Source organism: Geotrypetes seraphini, chromosome 18, assembly GCF_902459505.1.
Source record: "Geotrypetes seraphini chromosome 18, aGeoSer1.1, whole genome shotgun sequence".
NCBI lineage: Eukaryota > Metazoa > Chordata > Amphibia > Gymnophiona > Dermophiidae > Geotrypetes > Geotrypetes seraphini.
In genome coordinates this window covers 27,492,575-27,513,896 of record NC_047101.1, presented here as the reverse complement: position 1 = coordinate 27,513,896, position 21,322 = coordinate 27,492,575, and the positions used below count along the sequence as shown (strand labels likewise).

Genomic DNA, 21,322 nt, shown 5'->3' with positions numbered 1-21,322 from the left:
AACATTGGAGAGTGGCCGGCTTCCTGGAGGCATCCAGAATATGATGAACAGGCTGAGAAAGGAGTGTATGAGCCGAACTCAGCCCGAGAGAAACCAAGCTGTCGGGTGTAATGATTGCAGGTTGGAATGTAGAAGGGACTGTTGATGCTGAGTAAGCAGAGTAGGAAATACTGGTAGAAGTATGGGCTCCCTGGAACTGAATTGAAGAAGGGAGAACCAATGTTGCCTGGGCCACCGTGAAGCAATGAGAATCATGGTGGCTGTCTCCCGATTGAGTTTGAAGAGAGTCCTCAACATGAGAGGGAGAGGAGGAAAGGCATAAAGAAACCGATGCGTCCCAATTGAGGAGAAACGCATCTGCTGCCAGACGATGAGGGGAGTAGAGTCTGGAACAAAATTGGGGCAGTTGATGGTTGTGAGGCACTGCAAATAGGTCCACCTGAGGAGTGCCCCATTGAGCAAAGATGGATTGAAGAGTGACAGGATCGAGAGTCCATTCATGAAGTTGAAGAATTCTGCTGAGGTTGTCTGCTAATGAATTCTGTTCGCCCTGAATGTAGACAGCCTTCAGAAAGAGACTGCGAGCTGTCTCCCAAGACCAAATCTTTTGGGCCTCCTGACATAACAGACGAGAGCCCCTCTCACCTTGTTTGTTGATGTAGTACATGGCGACTTGGTTGTCTGTGCACAGAAGAAGAACCTGGGGAGAGAGAAGGTGCTGAAACGCCTTGAGAGCATAAAACATCGCCCTGAGTTCCAGGAAATTGATGTTATGTAGACACTCCTGGACCGTCCAAAGACCCTGAGTACGGAGATGGTCCATGTGGACTCCCCAGGCATATGAGGAAGCATCTGTTGTGATGATCATGTGATGAGGAGGCAGATGAAACAGAAGACCTCTGGAAAGATTGGAGGAGTTCAACCACCAGTGCAGAGACTGCCGAAGAGACGATGTCACAGATATGTGTCGTGAACATGGATCTGTCGCCTGTGACCATTGAGTGGCCAGGGTCCACTGAGGAACGGCTAAACAAATTGCAGCTATACTCACTCGAGGAGCGCAGAGAGAGGAGGGACATGATCGAGACGTTCAAGTATCTCTCGGGCCGCATAGAGACGGAGGAAGATATCTTCCTTTTCAAGGGTCCCACGACAAGAAGAGGGCATCCGTGGAAAATTAGGGGAAGGAAACTACGAGCTGACACCAGGAAATTCTTTTTCACAGAAAGGGTGGTTGATCGCTGGAATAGTCTTCCACTGCATGTGATCGAGGCCAGCAACATGCCTGATTTTAAGGCCAAATGGGATCGTCACATGGGATCTATTCACAGGGCGAAGGTAGGGGAGGGATCTATTCACAGGGCGAAGGTAGGGGAGGAACATTAGGGTGGGCAGACTGGATGGGCCTTGGCCCTTATCTGCCGTCTATTTCTATGTTTCTATGAGTATGCAGGTGAAGACAGGCGAGGGGTGTAACATGAACTGTCGAGGCCATGTGTCCCAAGAGTACCATCATCTGTCTGGCCGGAATGGTACATTGGAGGAACACGTGATGACAGAGTTGGAGGATGGTCTGAAGACTATTGGATGGAAGAAACGCCCTCATGAAAGTGGTGTCCAGGATCGCTCCAATGAATTGAAGTTGTTGAGTGGGAATGAGATGAGACTTCTGGTAATTGATTTCGAAACCCAGCAGGTGAAGAAAAGAGATGGTCTGGTTGGTGGCTTGAATGACTTGCTGATATGAAGGAGCTTTGATCAACCAGTCGTCCAGGTAAGGAAAAACCTGGAGATGGTAAGATCTCAGAAAGGCAGCCACCACTATGAGACACTTTGTGAATACCCTGGGAGACGAGGCTAGGCCGAAGGGTAGCACTTTGTATTAATAATGACGGTGATGGATAAGGAATCTGAGGTACCGTCTGGAGGTCAGATGGACAGGGATGTGAGTATAGGCCTCTTTGAGATCTAGGGAGCATAGCCAGTTGCCCTGATTGAGAAGAGGGTAAAAGTGTGGCTAGGGAGAACATTCTGAACTTCTCCTTGACCAAACACTTGTTGAGGTCCCTGAGATCCAAGATGGACCTGAGATCTCCGGTCTTTTTTGGGACCAGAAAGTACCGGGAGTAAAATCCCTGCCCCCTCTGTTCTAGAGGAATTTCCTCTATAGCGTTCAGAAGAAGAAATGATTGTACCTCCTGAGCCAATATGGAGGATTGAGACATGTTGAAAGCAGACTCTTTTGGAGGACTGTCGGGTGGAAGAGTCTGAAAATTGAGAGAGTAATGAATGATGAATGATGGAGAGAACCCATTGGTCTGAAGTGATGAATGATGGAGAGAACCCATTGGTCTGAAGTGATGAATGATGGAGAGAACCCATTGGTCTGAAGTAATGAGTTCCCAACAGTTGAGAAAAAACTGGAGACGTCCCCCGATAGGCTGAGGCAGAGGAGATGAAGGGGGGAGACCGGCTATGTCCTGAAGAATCATGTCAAAAAGGCTGAGCAGCTTTAGGCAGAGCAGGTGTTTTCATAGGTTGCTGCTGTTGTGGACGAACCTGTTGCTGCTGCTGTTGACGTGGCCTATGAGGCTGGGTGCGTGGCTGAAGAGGATGAACAGAATAACATCTCTGATAGGAAGACTGCTGTCGAAAAGAGCGAGAAGGTGGAGGTTTCTTTTTGTTTTTCAATAAAGTATCCCACCTGGTCTCATGAGCCAATAATTTTTGCATGGTGGTAACGAGAGACTCTCCAAGTAACTCATCACCCAGGCAAGGAACATTAGCGAGGCAGTCTTGGTGATTGACATCAAGTTCTGAGACCCGAAGCCAAGCTAAACGCCGCATGGCGACAGCCATTGCAGTAACCCTGGAACTGAGTTCAAAGGTGTCGTAGATAGAACGGACCAGGAACTTCCTAAGTTGGAACAAACTGGAAGTATACTGCTGAAACAAAGGGACTTTACGTTCAGGTAAATATCTTTGGAGGGTAGAAAGCTGCTGAATTAAATGTTTCAGGTAAAAAGAAAAGTGAAAGGCATAATTACCTGAACGATTGGCCAGCATAGCATTCTGATATAAACGCTTGCCAAATTTATCCATGGCCTTACCCTCTCTGCCAGGAGGGACAGAGGTGTACACACTAGCGCCTGCAGCTTTCTTTAGAGTAGACTCTACTAGCAGGGACTCATGTGGGAGCTGAGGCTTGTCAAACCCTGGAATAGGAATAACCTTGTAAAGGGTGTCAAGCTTACGGAGAGTTCCAGGAATGGTTAAGGGAGTTTCCATGTTTTTATAAAAGGTTTCCCTCAGAATGTCATGGAGGGGTAACTTCAGAAACTCTTTTGGAGGTTGGTCGAAGTCCAGGGCATCAAGGAATGCCTTGGACTTTTTAGAGTCAGATTCCAAGGGAATAGACAGTGTCTCTGACATTTCCCGTAAGAAGTTGGTTAAGGAAGTCTGATCAGGCTTACTGCCAGGCTCCTGAACAGAGGGGTCTTCCTCATCAGAAGAAACCTTATCATCGGTACCGAGAGGTTCTTCAGAATCATCCCATATGTCAGGGTCTTGCACCAATGGTAGTCGCCCTCGAGAGACCAGAGTGGAGATGTCACCATGCAGGGACTTACGCACCGACTTGCCCGACCGCATCGATACGGTACCCGGGGAAGTATGGGAAATGTGGTGTCGAGTTGGCTCCAGAAGCGGTACCGGCTCGGAGACCGACTGGACGGTATGGTGTGCGGCTTTCGGTTCCGCTGACAATACTGGCATGGATACCGAGGAAGCGGATTGTACCGGTGCCGATAACGTCGACACCGATAATACAGGCTGAGCAACAATCGGCACCAGTAGCTCAGACTGAACAGGCACTGGAAGGTTCGGTTGCAAAAGAGCAGGGAGTTGTTATAACTGCTCCTTAAGTTGGACTTGGAGGATAGCCGTGATGCGGTCATCCAAGGAAGGCACCGGTACCGCTTTCTTTTTCTTCGGTACCTGTGGTGCTGCTCGACGCCCTGGAGATGAGGAGGCCGATGACGAGGCACTCACCTCAATAGGAGCGGAGCGTTTACGAGGACACCGCGCGGTCTCACTGGTTGGCTCACTGCGGAGTCGACCAGTGGGCACAACAGGGTAGGGGAAGGCTTCTTAGCCGGCTTACCTGGGGGATGCGACACTGAAGAAACTTCTAGCGGTGTCGAAAGAGTCGGTACCGATTTAGTCGAAGGAGCCGAAGAGGAGTTTCTGTTGAAGTTGTCGATTCTTCAAGGTGCGTTTCTAGAGAGAAGCGCAACGGTGCACGAGGAAGCCCTATGGTCCGGACCCAAGCACTGGAGGCACCAATTGTGAGGGTCTGTGAGGGAAATAGGGCGAGCACACCGCTGACACTTCTTAAAACCCGACTGAGGGGGCATGAAGGGAAAAACGGCGGTAGCAAAAATCGAAGGTCGAGGCTTCGATGATGCCAACAGGCCCCGCTGGGGCTGACCGAAAAAAGAAAGAAAAATTGTTCTTTTTTTTTTTTTAATATATACTATATTTTTAAGTTGTTAAAGAAGAAAGAAATTGAGAAAGGAAGTAAACTTCCACAAAAAACGCGCGAGCAGGAAAGCGAGAAAAAAGATTTTCAACGGCCGTTGAAAAAAATATGTCTTCTTAGCTCCACGGAAACTAAGAAACTGGGGACCGCGCGCCTCCGTCGGGTGGGAAGGCACTCGCGCATGCGCGGTGCGGACCACCTAGAACTTTCTAAGTTCTTAGAGTGCAATCACTCTAAAATTGTCCGTACCGGGGCTCCGTCGGTGCCGTCACCCATCAATTAAGAATATGCTGCCTGCTTGTCCTGGGATAAAAGTGGTTTACTTTTATTATATGTACATATTCAGTCCTTTTTAACTGGCCAGAAATGGCTCCTGGTCAGTTAAATAGCAGACAGCCAGCTATGTCATGCGACTTAGACAACTATCTACGAAATTTAAACTGCTAGCTGGCTATTTTTAGCACCCAAATCGGTCTCTCTTTAGAACAATCTAATCTAATCTTTGATTTTTTTATACCGATTGAGCCCAACAGGAGGTCTCGATTCAGTTAACAGAATATTAATAAAATTATACGGGAGATTAGAGCAGAAACTATGGGCTCCTTTTACTAAGATGCGCTAGCGGTTTTGGCGTGCGCTATACACTTACGCCTCCATAGAGCTTGCGTTAGTATTCTTAAATGCTATCGCACCTTAGTAAAAGGAGCCCTATATCTTTTATGATTGATTATTTGAAAAAGAAGGATCATTAGTAAATTTCTGAAATAAATATGTCTTCAGTACTTTACGAAATGTGGGTGAATGAGAGAGAACTCTAATTATAGAAGGAAGGTCATTCCAAACTTTTACGAATAAAGATTGACAAATATTGGCCATAGTTTTTATTCTTTTAACAGTGGGAAAGCCAAGTTTATATTTCTGAGAGCTCCTAGAATTAGAGAGTTCTTGAGAAAAAATACCATCTAGGATTTTGAAAATTACAGTTGCACATTTAAATTGGATCCTTCAGTAAACAGGAAGCCAGTGAAGAGATCTCAATAAAGGTGCGACATGATCATATTTATGTTTACCTTATATCAGTTTAGCAGCCATATTCTGGATAAGTTGTAGCCTCCTCAAATTACATTTACTTAAAAAAGCTTAAAGCGAATTGCCATAGTCCAACTGAGGTAAAATAATGGCCTGAACCAAAACTGCAAAATGTTGCTGTAAAAAACATGACGTACTCTTCTAAGCATCTTTAAACTAAAAAAAAACATTTTTTAGTAACATGATTAATTTGATTAGATAATGAGAGTGAAGAATCCAGAATAAAACTCAGAATTCTAGATGAAAAATCAATTTTCAGTGAATCACCAGAGGAGCTAGGCAACTGCTCAATTTTTACCCCAAACCATAATAATTTTGTCTTGGTAGTATTTAATTTCATGCACACTCCCGGAAGAGGTGGTAGAGACAGAGACTGTGCCTGAGTTCAAGAAAGCCTGGATAGGAACGTGGGATCTCTTAGAGAGAGGAAGAGATAATGGATGCTGCAGAGGGGCCGACTGGATGGGCCAATTGGCCTTTATCTGCCATCAGGTTTCTATGTTACTATAAACTTAGCCGCCCAGCGATGAATATTGCCCTAGCCAGCTAAGTTTCTAGCAGCCAAAAGTAGATTGGATATTCAATGCCAGTCACCGGAAGTGGCCCAGCATTGAATACTTGGGCTCAGTGCTGACCGTGGGAGTCAGCCTGGCTAACTCCCACAATCAGAATATTGGGACCATATTACCTCTCTCCCTAATGGATTTATAATCTAAGTTTTTGTACCTGGAGCAATGAAAGGTTAACTAACTTACTCAGGATCTCAAGGAGCAGCAGTTCCCTTGGTTCTCCACCCACCACACTAACTATTAGGTTAAGGCTGTTAAGACCTGGGATAAAGAAACCTGTAGATTTCACAAGGAGGAAAATAGTGTGGCAGGAAAAGTTTTTGCATACGAGAAGAGGGCAAACTACTTATCATCTTCACCACCAATATGATTTCTTTTGCACATAACAATTTGTGCACTCTTTGTGCAGTATAAATTCAATGTTGTCACCGTTGTTGCATCAAACACAATCCTTCCCTTCCAACACTGCTCATCTGCTGCTGCCCAGATGGGGGGTACATCATTAGTCTGGCCTTAGGAGGCCTTGATGGTAGTGAAACTACTGACAGCATGTGTGCAAGCCCAGTGGCATGACAAGCCCATGTACCATGAGTGGAGATGAAGTACAAGCATATTTTATAAAGTGTATGTGTACGCTTACACTAACTCCTGAGCAGGATGCATTCTACCTTTGATTGCTGCACTTTTTTTCAGGCTATTTTATAAAAGCTGATAGGTGCCTATGGGTCTTTATACAATAAGCTTGAAAACAGACATCCACATGGCCTTCACATATAGGCAACCTTTTGTAAAATTATCCCTACAGCATCTACTTTTATGATATATATATATATATATCATATACTGGTACTGGTACTGGTATCACGGTACTGGTGTTCCTGGGAGTGGTATTGGCACTTAAGTACATAGTTTATATTGGTCATGCTGATAGCGGGTTAAATCTCTTTAATATTCCTCTTTTTATGTCATACCCATGTTCTAGAGATTTCTATTTAATATTGCTTTATGTGATCTCTGACTTCTTACCTTTTTGAATTCTCCAGTCATCTGATATTCACACAGCATCATGTCAAAAAAGATTGGGATAGTGGCCTTGCGCAGCTCAACTTCTGGAATAAGGGTCATTTCTAAAATTGGCCCAACCATTCCAGGAATGAAGCATCTTTTGTTTTGTCCTGCAAGAGAGAGATATTCCCATCCTTATAATAACCTTCAGCCTTTCTTTAAACACTCATCACTGTCATCTAGTTGAGACCTAAATAGTCAATGCTGGTCCTATTCAGGCACCAACCATTTTCCTGTAGTCGTACTTTCAAAAATTAAGTGCTGCTAAAGTAGCTTTCTTTTGCGACATCAATCCAGGTATTAGCTCAAATTTGATCATGTTATGATCACTATTTCCCAACGGACCCAAAACATTTACCTCCTGCATTCCACTAGGGACCAAATCTAAAGTAGCTCCCCCTCTTGTCAGTTCCTGGACCAGTTGCTCTCATTTTTTTGATGTCTAGGAATTTTACCTCCCTAGCACTCCCTGATGTAACATTTATCCAGTCATTGTTAGGGTAACTGAAATCACTCTTTATTCTACTGTTGCCCAATTTGCCAGCTTTCCTAATCGCTGAAAACATTTCTTCCTTTGTCTGCTCATTCTGTCCCAGGGGATAGTAGAATAACCCTACCTGTATATTCCTTTTTTTCGCACATGGAATTTCCATCCATATGGATTCTACACTGTTATCTGCAGTATGTCATGCAGAATATTTATTTTGATTCAATTCCCTCCTTAACTGGAAACAATGCAGCTGGAGGACTCCCACTCAGTTTAGAGGGAACAGTGTCTCCTTCCCACCTCTTCTAATATAAAAAGATGTTCTAGAGCATTCTCTCACTAAATATTGCTTCCTGGTATTTACAATAAAAGCTCTTTGCCTCTAGGCTCCTATCTGCTCTCACCTCTATTCAACTGAAACCTCAAAATTGTTAAACCCTCCTTGCCCCCCCCTAAAAAAAACAACCCAGGTCATATCTGGAAGGAGGTTCAGGTTTACAGCCCTGATGCCAACATCCAGTGTTATTTTATCAGCAACACAAATAGCTTATGTTATCAGTGTTGTTGCATGCAGGGCTTTGCATGCACAGTAGGGTCTCAGGCCTTAGGCGGGCTTGCGGGCCTCCCTAGGCTCCCGGAGGCGCCTTCAATATAGGCGGCCTGCCTGGGGAGCATTTTTTTAGAAAACGTGCCTCCCGATTGGCACGCCTACAGCTGCCTACAACGGGATGCACTTTGCAGAATCAGGGCCTCAGTGTACAGCTCACTATGCCCTGGGCATGTTAAATGGCTTTGACACATACACTAGCCATTTAGATTTATATCAGACATTATAGATGGTCTATTATAAAGATGTACCCTTAGTCACACACACATTCTTGGAACTGAGTATCTGTTCGTACTTACCAAGCTTGTACCACATGTCACGAATAGCAAAGCCAATCAAGCATCTCATATCACTGTATCTAGAAAGAAACAGGAAAATAATAAGAACATTAAATAAGCCATGCTGCATCAAACCAAGTCCCACTGAATCCAGAATCCTGTCTCTGACAGTAGCTAGATCCCAAAAAGTGGATCTCTGACCTACATAGAAACATAGAAGATGATGGCAGATAAGGGCCATAGCCCATCAGGTCTGCCCACTCTACTGACCCACCCCCAAGTCTACTATCCTAGGGATCCCACTCCTGGTGCAGGTTCCCTTGGCTTAACCCTCTAAATTCTTGCACGCTGCTTGCCTCGATCACCTGCACCGGGAGCTCGTTCCAAGGATCAACCACTCTCTCGGTGAAGAAATATTTCCTGGTGTCGCCATGAAATTTCCCGCCCCTGAGTTTGAGCGGATGCCCTCTTGTGGCTGAGGGTCCTTTGAGAAAGAGAATCTCTTCTTCCATCTCGATACGGCCGGTAATATACTTAAACGTCTCGATCATGTCTCCTCTCTCCCTACGTTCCTTGAGTTAGTACAGCCGCAAATTTTTCAGCCTTTCCTCGTATGATAGATCCTTGAGCCCCGAAACCATCCTGGTGGCCATCCGTTGCACCGACTCTACTCTTAGCATATCTTTTCGGTAGTGTGGCCTCCAGAATTGCACACAGTAGGCTGCCAATCAAGTGGAGCAAGCTTCCTCCAAAGCAAGGCAAATCATAGGTTGCATACGCAGGAGTTTCGTCAGCCGTAAGCCTGAAGTCATTATGCCATTGTATAGATCCATGGTGAGACCACACCTGGAGTACTGTGTGCAATTTTGGAGGCCGCATTACCGAAAAGATGTGCTGAGACTAGAGTCGGTGCAGAGAATGGCAACCCGGATGATCGCTGGTCTCAAGGATCTCCCTTACGAGGAAAGGCTGGATAAGTTACAGCTCTACTCACTCGAGGAACGCAGAGAGAGGGGAGACATGATCGAGACGTTCAAGTATCTCACGGGTCACATCGAAGTGGAAGAAGATATCTTCCTTCTCATGGGTCCCACGGCAACCAGGGGGCACCCGTGGAAAATCAGGGGAGGGAAACTGCACAGTGACACCAGGAAATTCTTTTTCACTGAGAGAGTGGTTGACCGCTGGAATAATCTTCCACTTCAGGTCACTGAGGCCAGCAGCGTGCCTGATTTTAAGGCCAAATGGGATAGATACGTGGGATCTATTCACTGAGTTAGGTGGGGAAGGGTCATTGCGGTGGGCAGACTGGATGGGCCGTGGCCCTTATCTGCCGTCTATTTCTATGTTTCTATGTATTCCAAATGAGATCTCACCATGGTTCTGTATAATGGCATTATGACTTCAGGCTTCCGGCTGACGAAATTCCTGCGGATGCAACCTAACAACTGTCTTGCCTTAGATGAAGCCTTCTCTACATGATCAGCAGTTTTCATGTCTGCGCTAATGATCACTCCCAAGTCTCGTTCTGTTGAAGTTCTAGCTAAGGTCTTACAATTCAAGGTGTAAGTTCTGCACGGATTTCTGCTACCGAGGTGCATGATCTTGCATTTCTTAGCATTGAAGCCCAGCTGCCAGGTCGAGGACCAAAGCTCCAACAAATGTAGGTCCTGTGTCATACTATCGGGTGAATTGCCATCTCTCACTATATTGCATAGTTTGGCGTCGTCAGCAAATAACGTTATCTTATCTTGAAGCCCCTGAGTTAGGTCCCGTATGAATATGTTGAAAAGGAACGGGCCCAAGACTGAGCCCTGCGGTACTCCACTGGTCACCTCCGATGTTTTAGAGAGGGTACCGTTAACTACCACCCTCTGAAGTCTGCCACTCAGCCAGTCATTGACCCATATAATTAGTGTTTCTCCCAGCCCCATTGACTTCATCTTGCTCAACAGCCTGCAATGCGGGACACTATCGAAAGCTTTGCTGAAGTCTAGGTATACAACGTCCACAAATTCTCCCAAGTCTAGCTGTTTTGTTACCCAGTCAAAGAAGCTGATGAGATTGGATTGGCAGGACCTACCCTTGGTGAATCTGTGTTGACTGGGATACCGTAGATTCTCCTCATCCAAGATTGCGTCTAATTTACGTTTGATTAGTGTTTCCATGAGTTTGCATACTATTGATGTGAGACTCACCGGTCTGTAGTTTGCAGCCTCTGCCCTGCAACCCTTTTTGTGCAGTGGAATGACGTTAGCTGTTTTCCAGTCTATGGGGACTCTCCCTGAACTTAGGGAGAGATTGAAGAGTCCTGATAGCGGTTCTGTCAGGACATCACGCAGCTCACTGAGCACCCTGGAGTGTAGATTGTCCGGTCCCATGGCTTTGTTCACCTTGAGTCTTGCCAACCAGCTCCTTTCCAGCAATAAGCAATGGCTGTTCCAAGTCTGCCTGGCTAATAATGTTTTTATTGACCTTTCCTCCAGGAACATGCCCAAGCTACCTCTGAATCCCTCTGTGTTAATTCCCTTAACTCTTGACAATAGATTTCATAGCTTATTAATGTGCTGAAAGAAAAAAAATTCTGCTGGTTGTTAATTTCATGGAGTGTCAATTTCATTTTGATATATTGCCAATAAAAATGTTTCATCTAAGGGGAAACAGGGTATACATAAGCATTACCTGGGACAGTGGAAGATTAAGTAAGTTGCCCAGAGTCACAAGGAACAGTGCAGGATAAAAAATGTAATTACAAATCTAGCAAGGAGATATGGCATAAACAACCAGTTATTGCAGCAAATGTTTACTGCCTGAATTTTGTTGGAGGTAATTCATAAAAGCCTTGCACTGGGAGACTTTTCGCTAATGCTTTTTGGGAATTTCAATATAGTTATAGATTCCACCATAGATAAGCAATTTGTGAGTTTGAGGGGCCATGTAAAATCTAATAAAGGGTTGCCTTACTAGTTGGGGTGGTGGATGTCTAGAAGCCCTTCGCTCTCTGGAAAAGGGTTTTACATATGTAGCCTGAATGCATGATTCCACCTTCAAAATGGATTATATCTTTATTTCGCATGCTCTGCTTGAGTGGGTGGCTAGGTTGGAATTATGATCTTTGTCATCTGATCATATCCCAGTTTGGGTAGATGTCACCAGATGGGAGGGTTATGGAACATTGTTTGGTTGGAGTTTTCCAAAATACCTGTACGTATCATGATCCAAAAGTTTAGCCCCTATTTGCTGGGATGTTGGGAGGCCTATTGGGGGCATATGGAAGATCAAATGCTGTTTTGGCACATGGAAAATGCCATTTTGAAAGAAGGAAATTTAAAAAAGAAGGGGTTGCATAAGAACATTCTGCAACTGGAAAAGGATGCTGTATGGCCAAATCCTCGCTACCCAACAAGAATCATTTACTGGCAGTACTTAATATTATGAGAGTTGGAAATTATAGCCAGTCAAAAAGCCCTAGACATAATTGGAATCACAGAAACGTGGTGGGCTGATGACAATAAATGGGATGTAGTCATACCAGGGTACAAACTTTACAGGAGAGACAGGACGCACAAGAAGGGTGGAGGAATAGCGCTATACATAAAGGACTCCATACCCTCAACCAAAATGGAAACAGCAGTAAGGGCGGACGGCTTGGAATCACTATGGGTTAAGCTACCAGGAGGATCTGGAGCAGACATCAAATTGGGTCTATACTATCGTCCGCCTGGCCAATCGGAAGAAATCGACCGGGACCTGGAGACTGAACTGCGGCAGGTATGCAAAAATGGAAATGTGGTGATGATGGGGGACTTCAACTACCCTGGATAGACTGGAGTATCGGGCACTCGAGTTGCGAGAGAGAGACCAAATTCCTGGAAGCCACGAGGGACTGTTTCCTGGAGCAGCTGGTCACAGAACCTACACGAGGAGAAGCTACTCTTGATCTAATCTTCAGTGGACTGGGGGGACCTGCAAAGGAAGTAATAGTATTAGACCCACTGGGGAACAGCGATCACAACATGATCCAGTGCCGACTAGAACTGGGATCATCCAGGGTGAAAAGAACCACAACAACAGCGCTCAACTTCAGAAAAGGGAATTATGATGCAATGAGGAAAATGGTGGGGAAGAAACTCAATGGCAGCACAAGAAAGATAGAGTCCGTAGAAAGCGCCTGGACCCTGCTCAAGCGTACGGTGCACGAAGCACAGAACCTGTACGTCCCCAGGTTCAGAAAAGAGTGCAAGAAAAATCGAATAAAGAATCCAGCATGGATAACGGCTGCTGTAAAAAAGGCGATCAGTGACAAGAAAGCATCGTTCAAAAAATGGAAACAGGATCAAACGCAGGCCAGCCAAAAGGACCACAAGGAAAAACAGAAGGAGTGCCACCGAGTGGTTAGGAGAGCAAAGAGGGAATATGAAGAGAGACTAGCGAGAGAGGCAAAAAATTTCAAATCATTCTTCAGGTACGTAAAGGGAAAGCAACCAGCGAGGGAGGAAGTGGGGCCCTTGGATGACGGGGATAGAAAGGGAGTAGTGAGGGAGGAAAAAGAAATAGCTGACAAGTTAAACGACTTCTTTACATCAGTCTTCACAAGGGAGGACACATCCAACATTCCGGAACCAGAGGAAATAGAAAATGGAGATCAAGATAGCAAGCTGATCCAACTAGAGGTGAGCCAGGAGGATGTCCTCAGGCAGATAGACAAGCTAAAGAGCGACAAGTCGCCAGGTCCAGACAGCATCCACCCAAGGGTGCTCAAGGAATTAAGGAATGAAATAGCAGAGACACTTCAGCAAATATGCAACCTATCCCTAAAAACTGGAGAGATCCCGGAGGACTGGAAAATAGCTAATGTCACGCCCATCTTCAAGAAGGGTTCAAGGGGCGACCCGGGAAACTACAGGCCGGTGAGCCTCACATCGGTCCCGGGAAAGATGATGGAGGCACTGATTAAGGACGGCATCTGTGATCATATCGAAAAAAATGGACAGCTAAGGTCGAGCCAGCATGGGTTCTGCAAGGGTAGGTCGTGCCTCACAAATTTGTTATACTTCTTTGAGAGGGTAAATAGCCAGGTGGACAAAGGTGAACCCATAGACATAATTTACCTAGACTTTCAGAAAGCCTTCGATAAGGTACCACATGAGCGATTGCTCAGGAAACTATGGAATCATGGGGTGCGAGGGGAGGTCCACCGATGGATTAAAAACTGGCTGTCGGAGAGGAAGCAGAGGGTTGGTGTAAAGGGCCACTACTCGGACTGGCAAGGGGTCACGAGCGGGGTTCCTCAAGGGTCGGTGCTGGGACCGCTCCTGTTTAACATATTCATCGACGACCTGGAGGCGGGAACAAAATGTGAGGTCATCAAATTCGCTGATGATACCAAACTATTCAGCAGGGTTGAAACCACGGTAGATTGCGAGGATCTCCAAAGGGATCTTACGACACTGGAAGAATGGGCAAAAAAGTGGCAAATGAGCTTCAACGTGGGGAAATGCAAGGTCATGCATGTAGGGAGAAGGAACCCGATGTTCACTTACAAAATGGGGGGAACAATGCTAGGGGTCAGTAAGCTGGAAAGAGACCTGGGAGTGATGGTAGACACGACATTGAAGGCGTCAGCACAGTGCGCCACAGCCTCGAGGAAAGCAAACCAAATGCTAGGTATCATTAAGAAGGGTATCTCGACCAGAACGAAGGAAGTCATCCTGCCACTGTACCGGGCTATGGTGCGCCCCCATCTGGAATACTGTGTACAGTACTGGTCACCGTACCTCAAAAAGGACATGGCAATGCTTGAGGGAGTCCAGAGAAGAGCAACTAAACTGATTAAGGGTATGGAAAACCTTACATATACTGACAGACTGAAAAAGCTGGGGCTGTTCTCCCTGGAGAAGCGGAGACTCAGAGGAGACATGATAGAGACCTTCAAGATCCTGAGGGGCATCGAAAAGGTTGACAAGGACAGATTTTTCAATTTGAAAGAAACCACAAGAACAAGGGGCCACTCGATGAAATTGAAGGGGGACAAGTTTAGAACAAACGCAAGGAAATTTTTTTTCACACAAAGGGTGGTGGACACATGGAACACCCTTCCGGAAGCCGTGATAGGAAATAGCACAGTACAGGGTTTCAAGGAAGACCTGGATAGGTTCCTGGAGGACAAAGGGATTGAGGGGTACAGATAAGAGCAGTGGAAGGTTTAGAGATAAGTGTAGAGGTAGGTATAAAATTAGTCAGGGACTGCTGCTCAGGCAATATGCCTGATGGGCCGCCGCGTGAGCGGACCGCTGGGCGGGATGGACCTCTGGTCTGCCCTGGCGGAGGCGACTACTTATGTTCTTATGTTCTTACTTATGAGTGGGAAAATTCAAGATTAAGATACAGTCTGCTTTCGAGTCCTTCAAGTGAGGATATAGTTCTTTATATATTGTGGTGGTGTTACACTGAATTTAAGAAATAGGCTGCAATTGCTTCAAAATAATAATAATAATAACAGCTTATATACCGCAATACCATGAAGTTTTATGCGGTTTACAAAGATTAAGCAAAGGTACAAATTGATTGACTTTAAGAGGGGAGGAAGAAAGAGGGTTAATAGGACAGGAAATCCATTTTTGAGGAGAGAGTGATCAATAGAACAAGTTAATCGCTATAGAGGGAAGAGAGAAGAGAGGATCAGTTGTCTAGATACTTTAGGAACAGGTGTGTTTTCAGACGTTTCCTAAATTCCTCATAAGTAGTGGGCGAAAGCAATTGTTCTAGGTCTTTACCCCATGATGCTGCTTGGTGCGAGAGAAGATGTTCATGGTGTTTTTTCAGTTTACAACCTCTCACTGGGGGGGAAACGAAGTTGGAATATGAGCTTCTCTTGTGTCTGTTGGCTGAGAAGACGAAAAGGTCAGTTAGTAAGGGAATTTCTAAGTACCTATTTTACTTATAATTTTAACGCACCCTATTGTCTATTTTTCTGTAAACCGCTTAGAATCCTAACGGAGTTTAGCGGTATATAAGAAATAAATTACATTACATTACATTACATTATATATTTAGGGGCAAGTCCGTGTAGTGCTTTGAAGCAGAAGCAGGCAAATTTAAACTTTACGCGCGCCTCCATTGGCAGCCAATGCAGCTGTCGGTAGTAGGGTGTCACGTGGTCAAACTTCCTCAGCCCAAAGATCAGTTTGACCGCTGCATTTTGCATCAATTGTAAATGCTGCATGGTCTTTTGGGAAATTGCTAAATAGGCGATGTTACAGTAGTCAAGTAGACTCAGTACGAGGGATGACTAGGGTTCTGAATGCCGCTATATCGAAATAAGCTTTAATGGATCTGAGTTTCCAAAGAGTGAAAAATCCCTTTCTGATCAAGGAGTCCACCTGATCTCTCATGGTTAGGCACTGATCCAAAGTTACACCTAGTATCTTTATGGTACAGCTCTGCATTTGATTTTTAGAGCAAATAAATATGACTAGGTTACTTCTCTTCTGAATCAATTACATTGGTTGAAGATTGAGAAGAGATAAAATTTTAAATTGGTTATACTCATATAAAAACTGTTGCAGAGAATGGGACCAGAAAGTTTAATGAAGTATATAACGTTCCCAATAAATAGATCTAACTCCCGGCATAAACTGTCATTGAGGCTTGGCTATTCTATAAGTTCACATGATCGTTTGAAATCTTTGATGAACAAATCTTTTGAGTTTATAGGAACAAAGCTTTGGAATGATCTGCCAATTGCACTAAGAAAAGTTTCTAAGAACATAAGAACATAAGCATTGCCTCCGCTGGGTCAGACCCGAGGTCCATCGCGCCCAGCAGTCCACTCACGCGGCGGCCCAACAGGTCCAGGACCTGCACAGTAATCTTCTATCTATACCCTTCTATCCCCTTTTCCAGCAGGAAAATGTCCAATCCTTTCTTGAACCCCAGTACCGTACTCTGCCCTATTACGTCCTCTGGAAGCGCATTCCAGGTGTCTACCACACGTTGGGTAAAGAAGAACTTCCTAGCATTTGTTTTGAATCTGTCCCCTTTCAACTTCTCCGAATGCCCTCTTGTTCTTTTATTTTTCGAAAGTTTGAAGAATCTGTCCCTCTCTACTCTCTCTATGCCCTTCAAGATCTTGTACATCTCTATCATATCCCCTCTAAGTCTCCTCTTCTCCAGGGAAAAGAGTCCCAGTTTCTCCAATCTCTCAGTGTATGAAAGATTTTCCATCCCTTTTATCAGACGTGTCGTTCTCTTTAGAAAATTGTAAAAAAAAATTATTTTTAATGACTGTTAAATGAATAATTTTGTATGAACACAATTTTTTTAATTGCTGTTATCTGCCTAGAATAAATAAGAATAGAACAGAATAGCAAAGAGACTGGAACTTAGGCTGGAATAATGGATAAATGCCAAGAGTGGTTCGAGAAAACACTATAGGAAGAATGCAAGTAATGATCAGTGTTTGGTGAAGAAGATTCAGGTAATTAACCCCCCTAGCAACATGGATTATGGATGAAGAATGAAAACTAGATCATGCAACGCCCTATCCTATCATTTACCAGGTATCACCTCAGAGATTTAGCCACCTTGGCAACATGGGTTATGGATGAAGAATGGGAAGGCCAGTGAAAAGATTCCCCTGGTGCATTCTCTCACTATACACTCCCAACCTATTCTTTTTCCAGATTCTGCCTCCACCTCCCTCTCTCTACAGTATATATAAGAACAATACCTTCATTCCACCTCTTTATCTTCTCCCCTCTCCCTCCCCCCTCCCTATTCTACCAGAACTTATGGCACTCATATATATATAATCTGTTATCTTCATTTTATCGTAATTTTACGTTGCTATTTATTCCCAACAGGTCCTGTCGGACATTACCTACTAAAATGTACATCTTACATTTTTGCTCAGCAAATTGTATTTCTATACTATTGCCTCTTAAGGTCTCTGCTCTCTATATTTCCTCTGAATATCTGCTTATTGTATTTCGCTGAATGTCCAGCTCTCTTGATTGTAAACCGCCTAAAAGTCGCAAGATTGTGGCAATATAGAAGAATAAAGTTATTATTATTATTCTCCAGCCTCTGAATTATTTCTGGGTTAATGCCCTACGTTAGCCAAAAGTATTAATACATACCTACTGTATTAACATCCATGTGCAGAAAAGTAAAAAAAACATCCAAGGTTTATACTTTTCATTCATGGATATCTGTAAATTAAATGATTACTTACTTATTTAGGATTTTATTACGCTTAGCATGAGAGAAATTTTCCAACTGCAGAGAATCCTGTGTAATGAAAGCCACTGCCAGGTGAAAATAATTGTTCCAAAGCTGAAAATTAAAAACAGTTTTCAAATAATTTTGAACAAGAAATCTAAATATGGTAAATAATTTATACAAATAGTATGTGCTGAACTGAGTATTCATTATGCATATTCTGCAGAATAGTGATTTCAATTCAAATACAAAAAATCCCGGGCTCTCCTGTACACATTTTCCTTCTTGCTGCATCTTGCAAAACCCCTTTTAGTTCCTCCCCAGTCACCTGCCCAACCAGAACGGCGGCTGTAGGCTTTTCTTGGGTAGGTGGCGGGTGCAGCTGTTGTGCATGTGTTTGTATGCATGCACAACACACACACACAACAGCTGCAGGTAGCTCCAAAGCAGCAGGAAAATTCCCCCCATAAAAGGGGGGGTTTCCTTTTTGTGAATCAAAAGGAGAGCTCATTAAAATACTGTGGGAGAAGATTGCATTGTATAACATGGTTTTGGTACCTCAGTGGCTTTATGTATTTCAGATGTTGCCTATCTTGCTTTCTGCTAAACATGATAAGGAAATCAGTAAAGGTTTAAGTCATTACTTGTGGAATGGGAAGAAAGCACGACTATCGCTGTCTGCTCTTCAGCAACCTAAGGACTGTGGTGGTTTGGGCCTGAGAAGTTTGAGACTGCTGTCCCAGGCTTGTCAAATGAGACATTTGAATGACTGGTTCCAGGGACTCGACATTTTTCAGCTACTAGCCACAAACTGGCTCTTTGCGAACCCTACCATTTTAGTTACTTACTCCATACGAAACGATTACCTCCAAAGACATCTTCAACTAGGGATTTATTGCTGATGCCATTGCGTCAGGTCTGGAAGGTTCTGTGTCAATATCTTCATATCCTGCATCACGTGACACCTTACTTACCGTTACAGGGCGATGGTGATTTTGTTCCAGGTATGCCTCTGGAGACTGCAGAGGTATGGAAGGATGCTTCTACTCAATATATTTTTCAGCTTGTTCATTCTAATGGATCTCTCTGCTCCCTGGAGGACCTCATCTGAGACCATGGTTGGACTGCTCATCATTGGCTTGCTTACACTCAGCTCTCTTACTATGTTCATTCTTTGCCACAGGACTGCCTTACTGATAGATGCATGGAACTTCTTTCTGAGGCTTTATGTTTATCCGCCCAGACACAGATACCTTTGAGATACTACCATTGTCATCTTCAGGAATCCTTAGGTGAACTATCCTATACACACTAATCGGATCGCTGGACCTTGGACTTACCTTATGATACAGTGAGGTCTTCGCCGAGCGGCGGGTTTGACACCCAGGGTGACCTTGCTTGAAATGAGCTACAAATTTTTGTTACGTCTGTATAGGTCCCCGGCGTATTTATATAGGGCTGCTCTGTGTGTTTCTCCATGCCTGCCTTAAGTGTTCCCATTCTCCGGCAACACTGGGTCATCAGCTCTGGACTTATGTACAGGTACAAGCTTTCTAGCAGCAGGTTCATCAACATATAATGGCTATGTGGCGTTACACTTATGTTCACGGTCTAACCTTGTTGTTTACCCTGGAAACCGTACTGAGAACCTCCCTGAGGGGTTTTCGGAGTTTTTTGGAATGAGCAATTTTGATAGGAAAGAAAGCGATCCTTCATTGTTGGATATCTTCTGATTCTCCTACCCTAGCTCATTGGCGTACACTGGTGTTAGACCTTGCTTCCATGGAACGTCTTCACTTTCCTTCTTTGGACACGATGCTGGGGAGGGTGTATTGTTTTCACTGGGAGTCCTTTTGGTCTACTCTGAGACCCAGAGCTCGCAGTCATCTTTTGAATGTTTGACTTTTTCTGTTTCTGACACACTGGAATGGGGTTTATGGTTTGTTTGTCGATACTTATGTACATTTGGGAGGGGGGAGGGTGGGGGGTGGAATGCGGAGCATCATGGTGAAATGCGACAGAATTTGGAACTCATTGGTTTGAATTGTACACTGTGTTGCTCTGTATTTTCTTTTCTTTTGCTTTTGAAAATCAATAAATATCGATTCAAATCGATTAAAAAAAAAAAAATCGGCCTCTCGATTCAGTGACTGACCCTCCCCACTCGCCCTCTAAAGCAGGAGCGGCAGCGCTGCTACTCTTGCTTTAGAGGGCGAGGGGGAGGGTCAGTCAGGAAGTGCTGGTGTCCGGCTTCACCCTTGGCCTCCCACGCATCCATTTACATCATTTCAGCAACCTGCAGAGAGGATCGCTTGTGCTAGCGATCTCTGCAAGCTGCTATGGGCCTTTGGAGCTGTTTTCTCTGCTGCGATCCTGCCTCTGATGTCAGAGGAGGGGCGGGACCGCGGCAGAGGGATGACAGCTCCCAAGGCATATAGCAGCTTGCAGAGATTGCTAGCACATGCGATCCTCTCTGCAGGCTGCTGAAATGAAATAAATGGATGCGCGGAAGGTCAGGGGGAACATGCAGGCCTTCGGTGGTGTAATCCTTTGGTGGTGCTGGTACAGGCCTTCAGGGGGAGACAGACCTTCAGGGGGGGCCTGGTGTAGAAGTACACGGAAGGGGGGGTCAAAGAGGCATGCATATGCCGGACTTTGGGGGGAAGAAATAATGGTCTAAAAACAGGAGAGGGAGAGAGATGGTGGACAATGGGATTTAGGGAGGGAAGGAACAGAAAGGGAGTGAAGTTGGACACAAGGGATGGTGTGGAGGGGGGATAGAGGTACTGGATACGAGGGTAGTTGGGAAAAGAAAAGGAGAGATGGTGGACCCTGGGGTGGTAGAGAAGAGGGAGAGATGCAAGGGTAGTTGAGATGAAAGGGTAGTTGAAAAAAGGTGGATCTGTGGATGGAGACAAAAAAAAAAGGAAAGATGCCAAACCTCCGGGGGAGGGAAGGGAAATGGAAGGGGAGGACAGAGATAGAAGATGGATAGTTAGCACGGAGAAAGAAGGAGACCCTGGCAAGCAAGTTATTAGAAGACAACCAGAGCCTGGGACCAACAAGATTTGAATAATGACCAAACAACAAAAGGTAGAAAAAATAATTTTATTTTCTGTTTTGTGATTACAACATGTCAGATTTGAAACATGTATCCTGCCAGAGTTGGTGTTAGACCGCAAACATGAGCTAGGATTTAACAGAGAGAGGAAAAGTCTTTTTTGTTTGTTTATTTTGTTTACACCACAGCACCAGTGTGGTTAGGAGAAGGCAAAGGGGGTGAAGAAGCTATAAAAGGGGTGAAGAGGTTATAAAATAAACCCACCAGGATGTTTGAAAAAATACCCAATTGGGCAGGAAAATCGAATCGAAAAATTGATTCAATAGGCTGAATCGAATCAAATTTTTTTTTCCTGAATCAGGCAGCACTATTGTGAAGACCAAGTTAATTTTTTTCACCATTTG

The 21,322-nt window shown here is 44.7% G+C and overlaps 1 protein-coding gene across 5 annotated transcripts in view; it reads right to left on the bottom strand.

The window, feature by feature from the left end:
• DOCK2 (dedicator of cytokinesis 2) overlaps nt 1-21,322 on the bottom strand; it is a 601,528-nt gene that overhangs the window by 188,295 nt on the left and 391,911 nt on the right. For all 5 annotated transcript variants that reach the window (XM_033927247.1, XM_033927252.1, XM_033927251.1 and 2 more), the window contains 3 exons: nt 17,871-17,971; nt 8,657-8,715; nt 7,225-7,373 (listed from right to left, as the gene is read on the bottom strand). In XM_033927247.1, the coding sequence (XP_033783138.1) occupies nt 7,225-7,373; nt 8,657-8,715; nt 17,871-17,971 (309 nt within the window). The remainder of the gene's footprint in view (nt 1-7,224; nt 7,374-8,656; nt 8,716-17,870; nt 17,972-21,322) is intronic.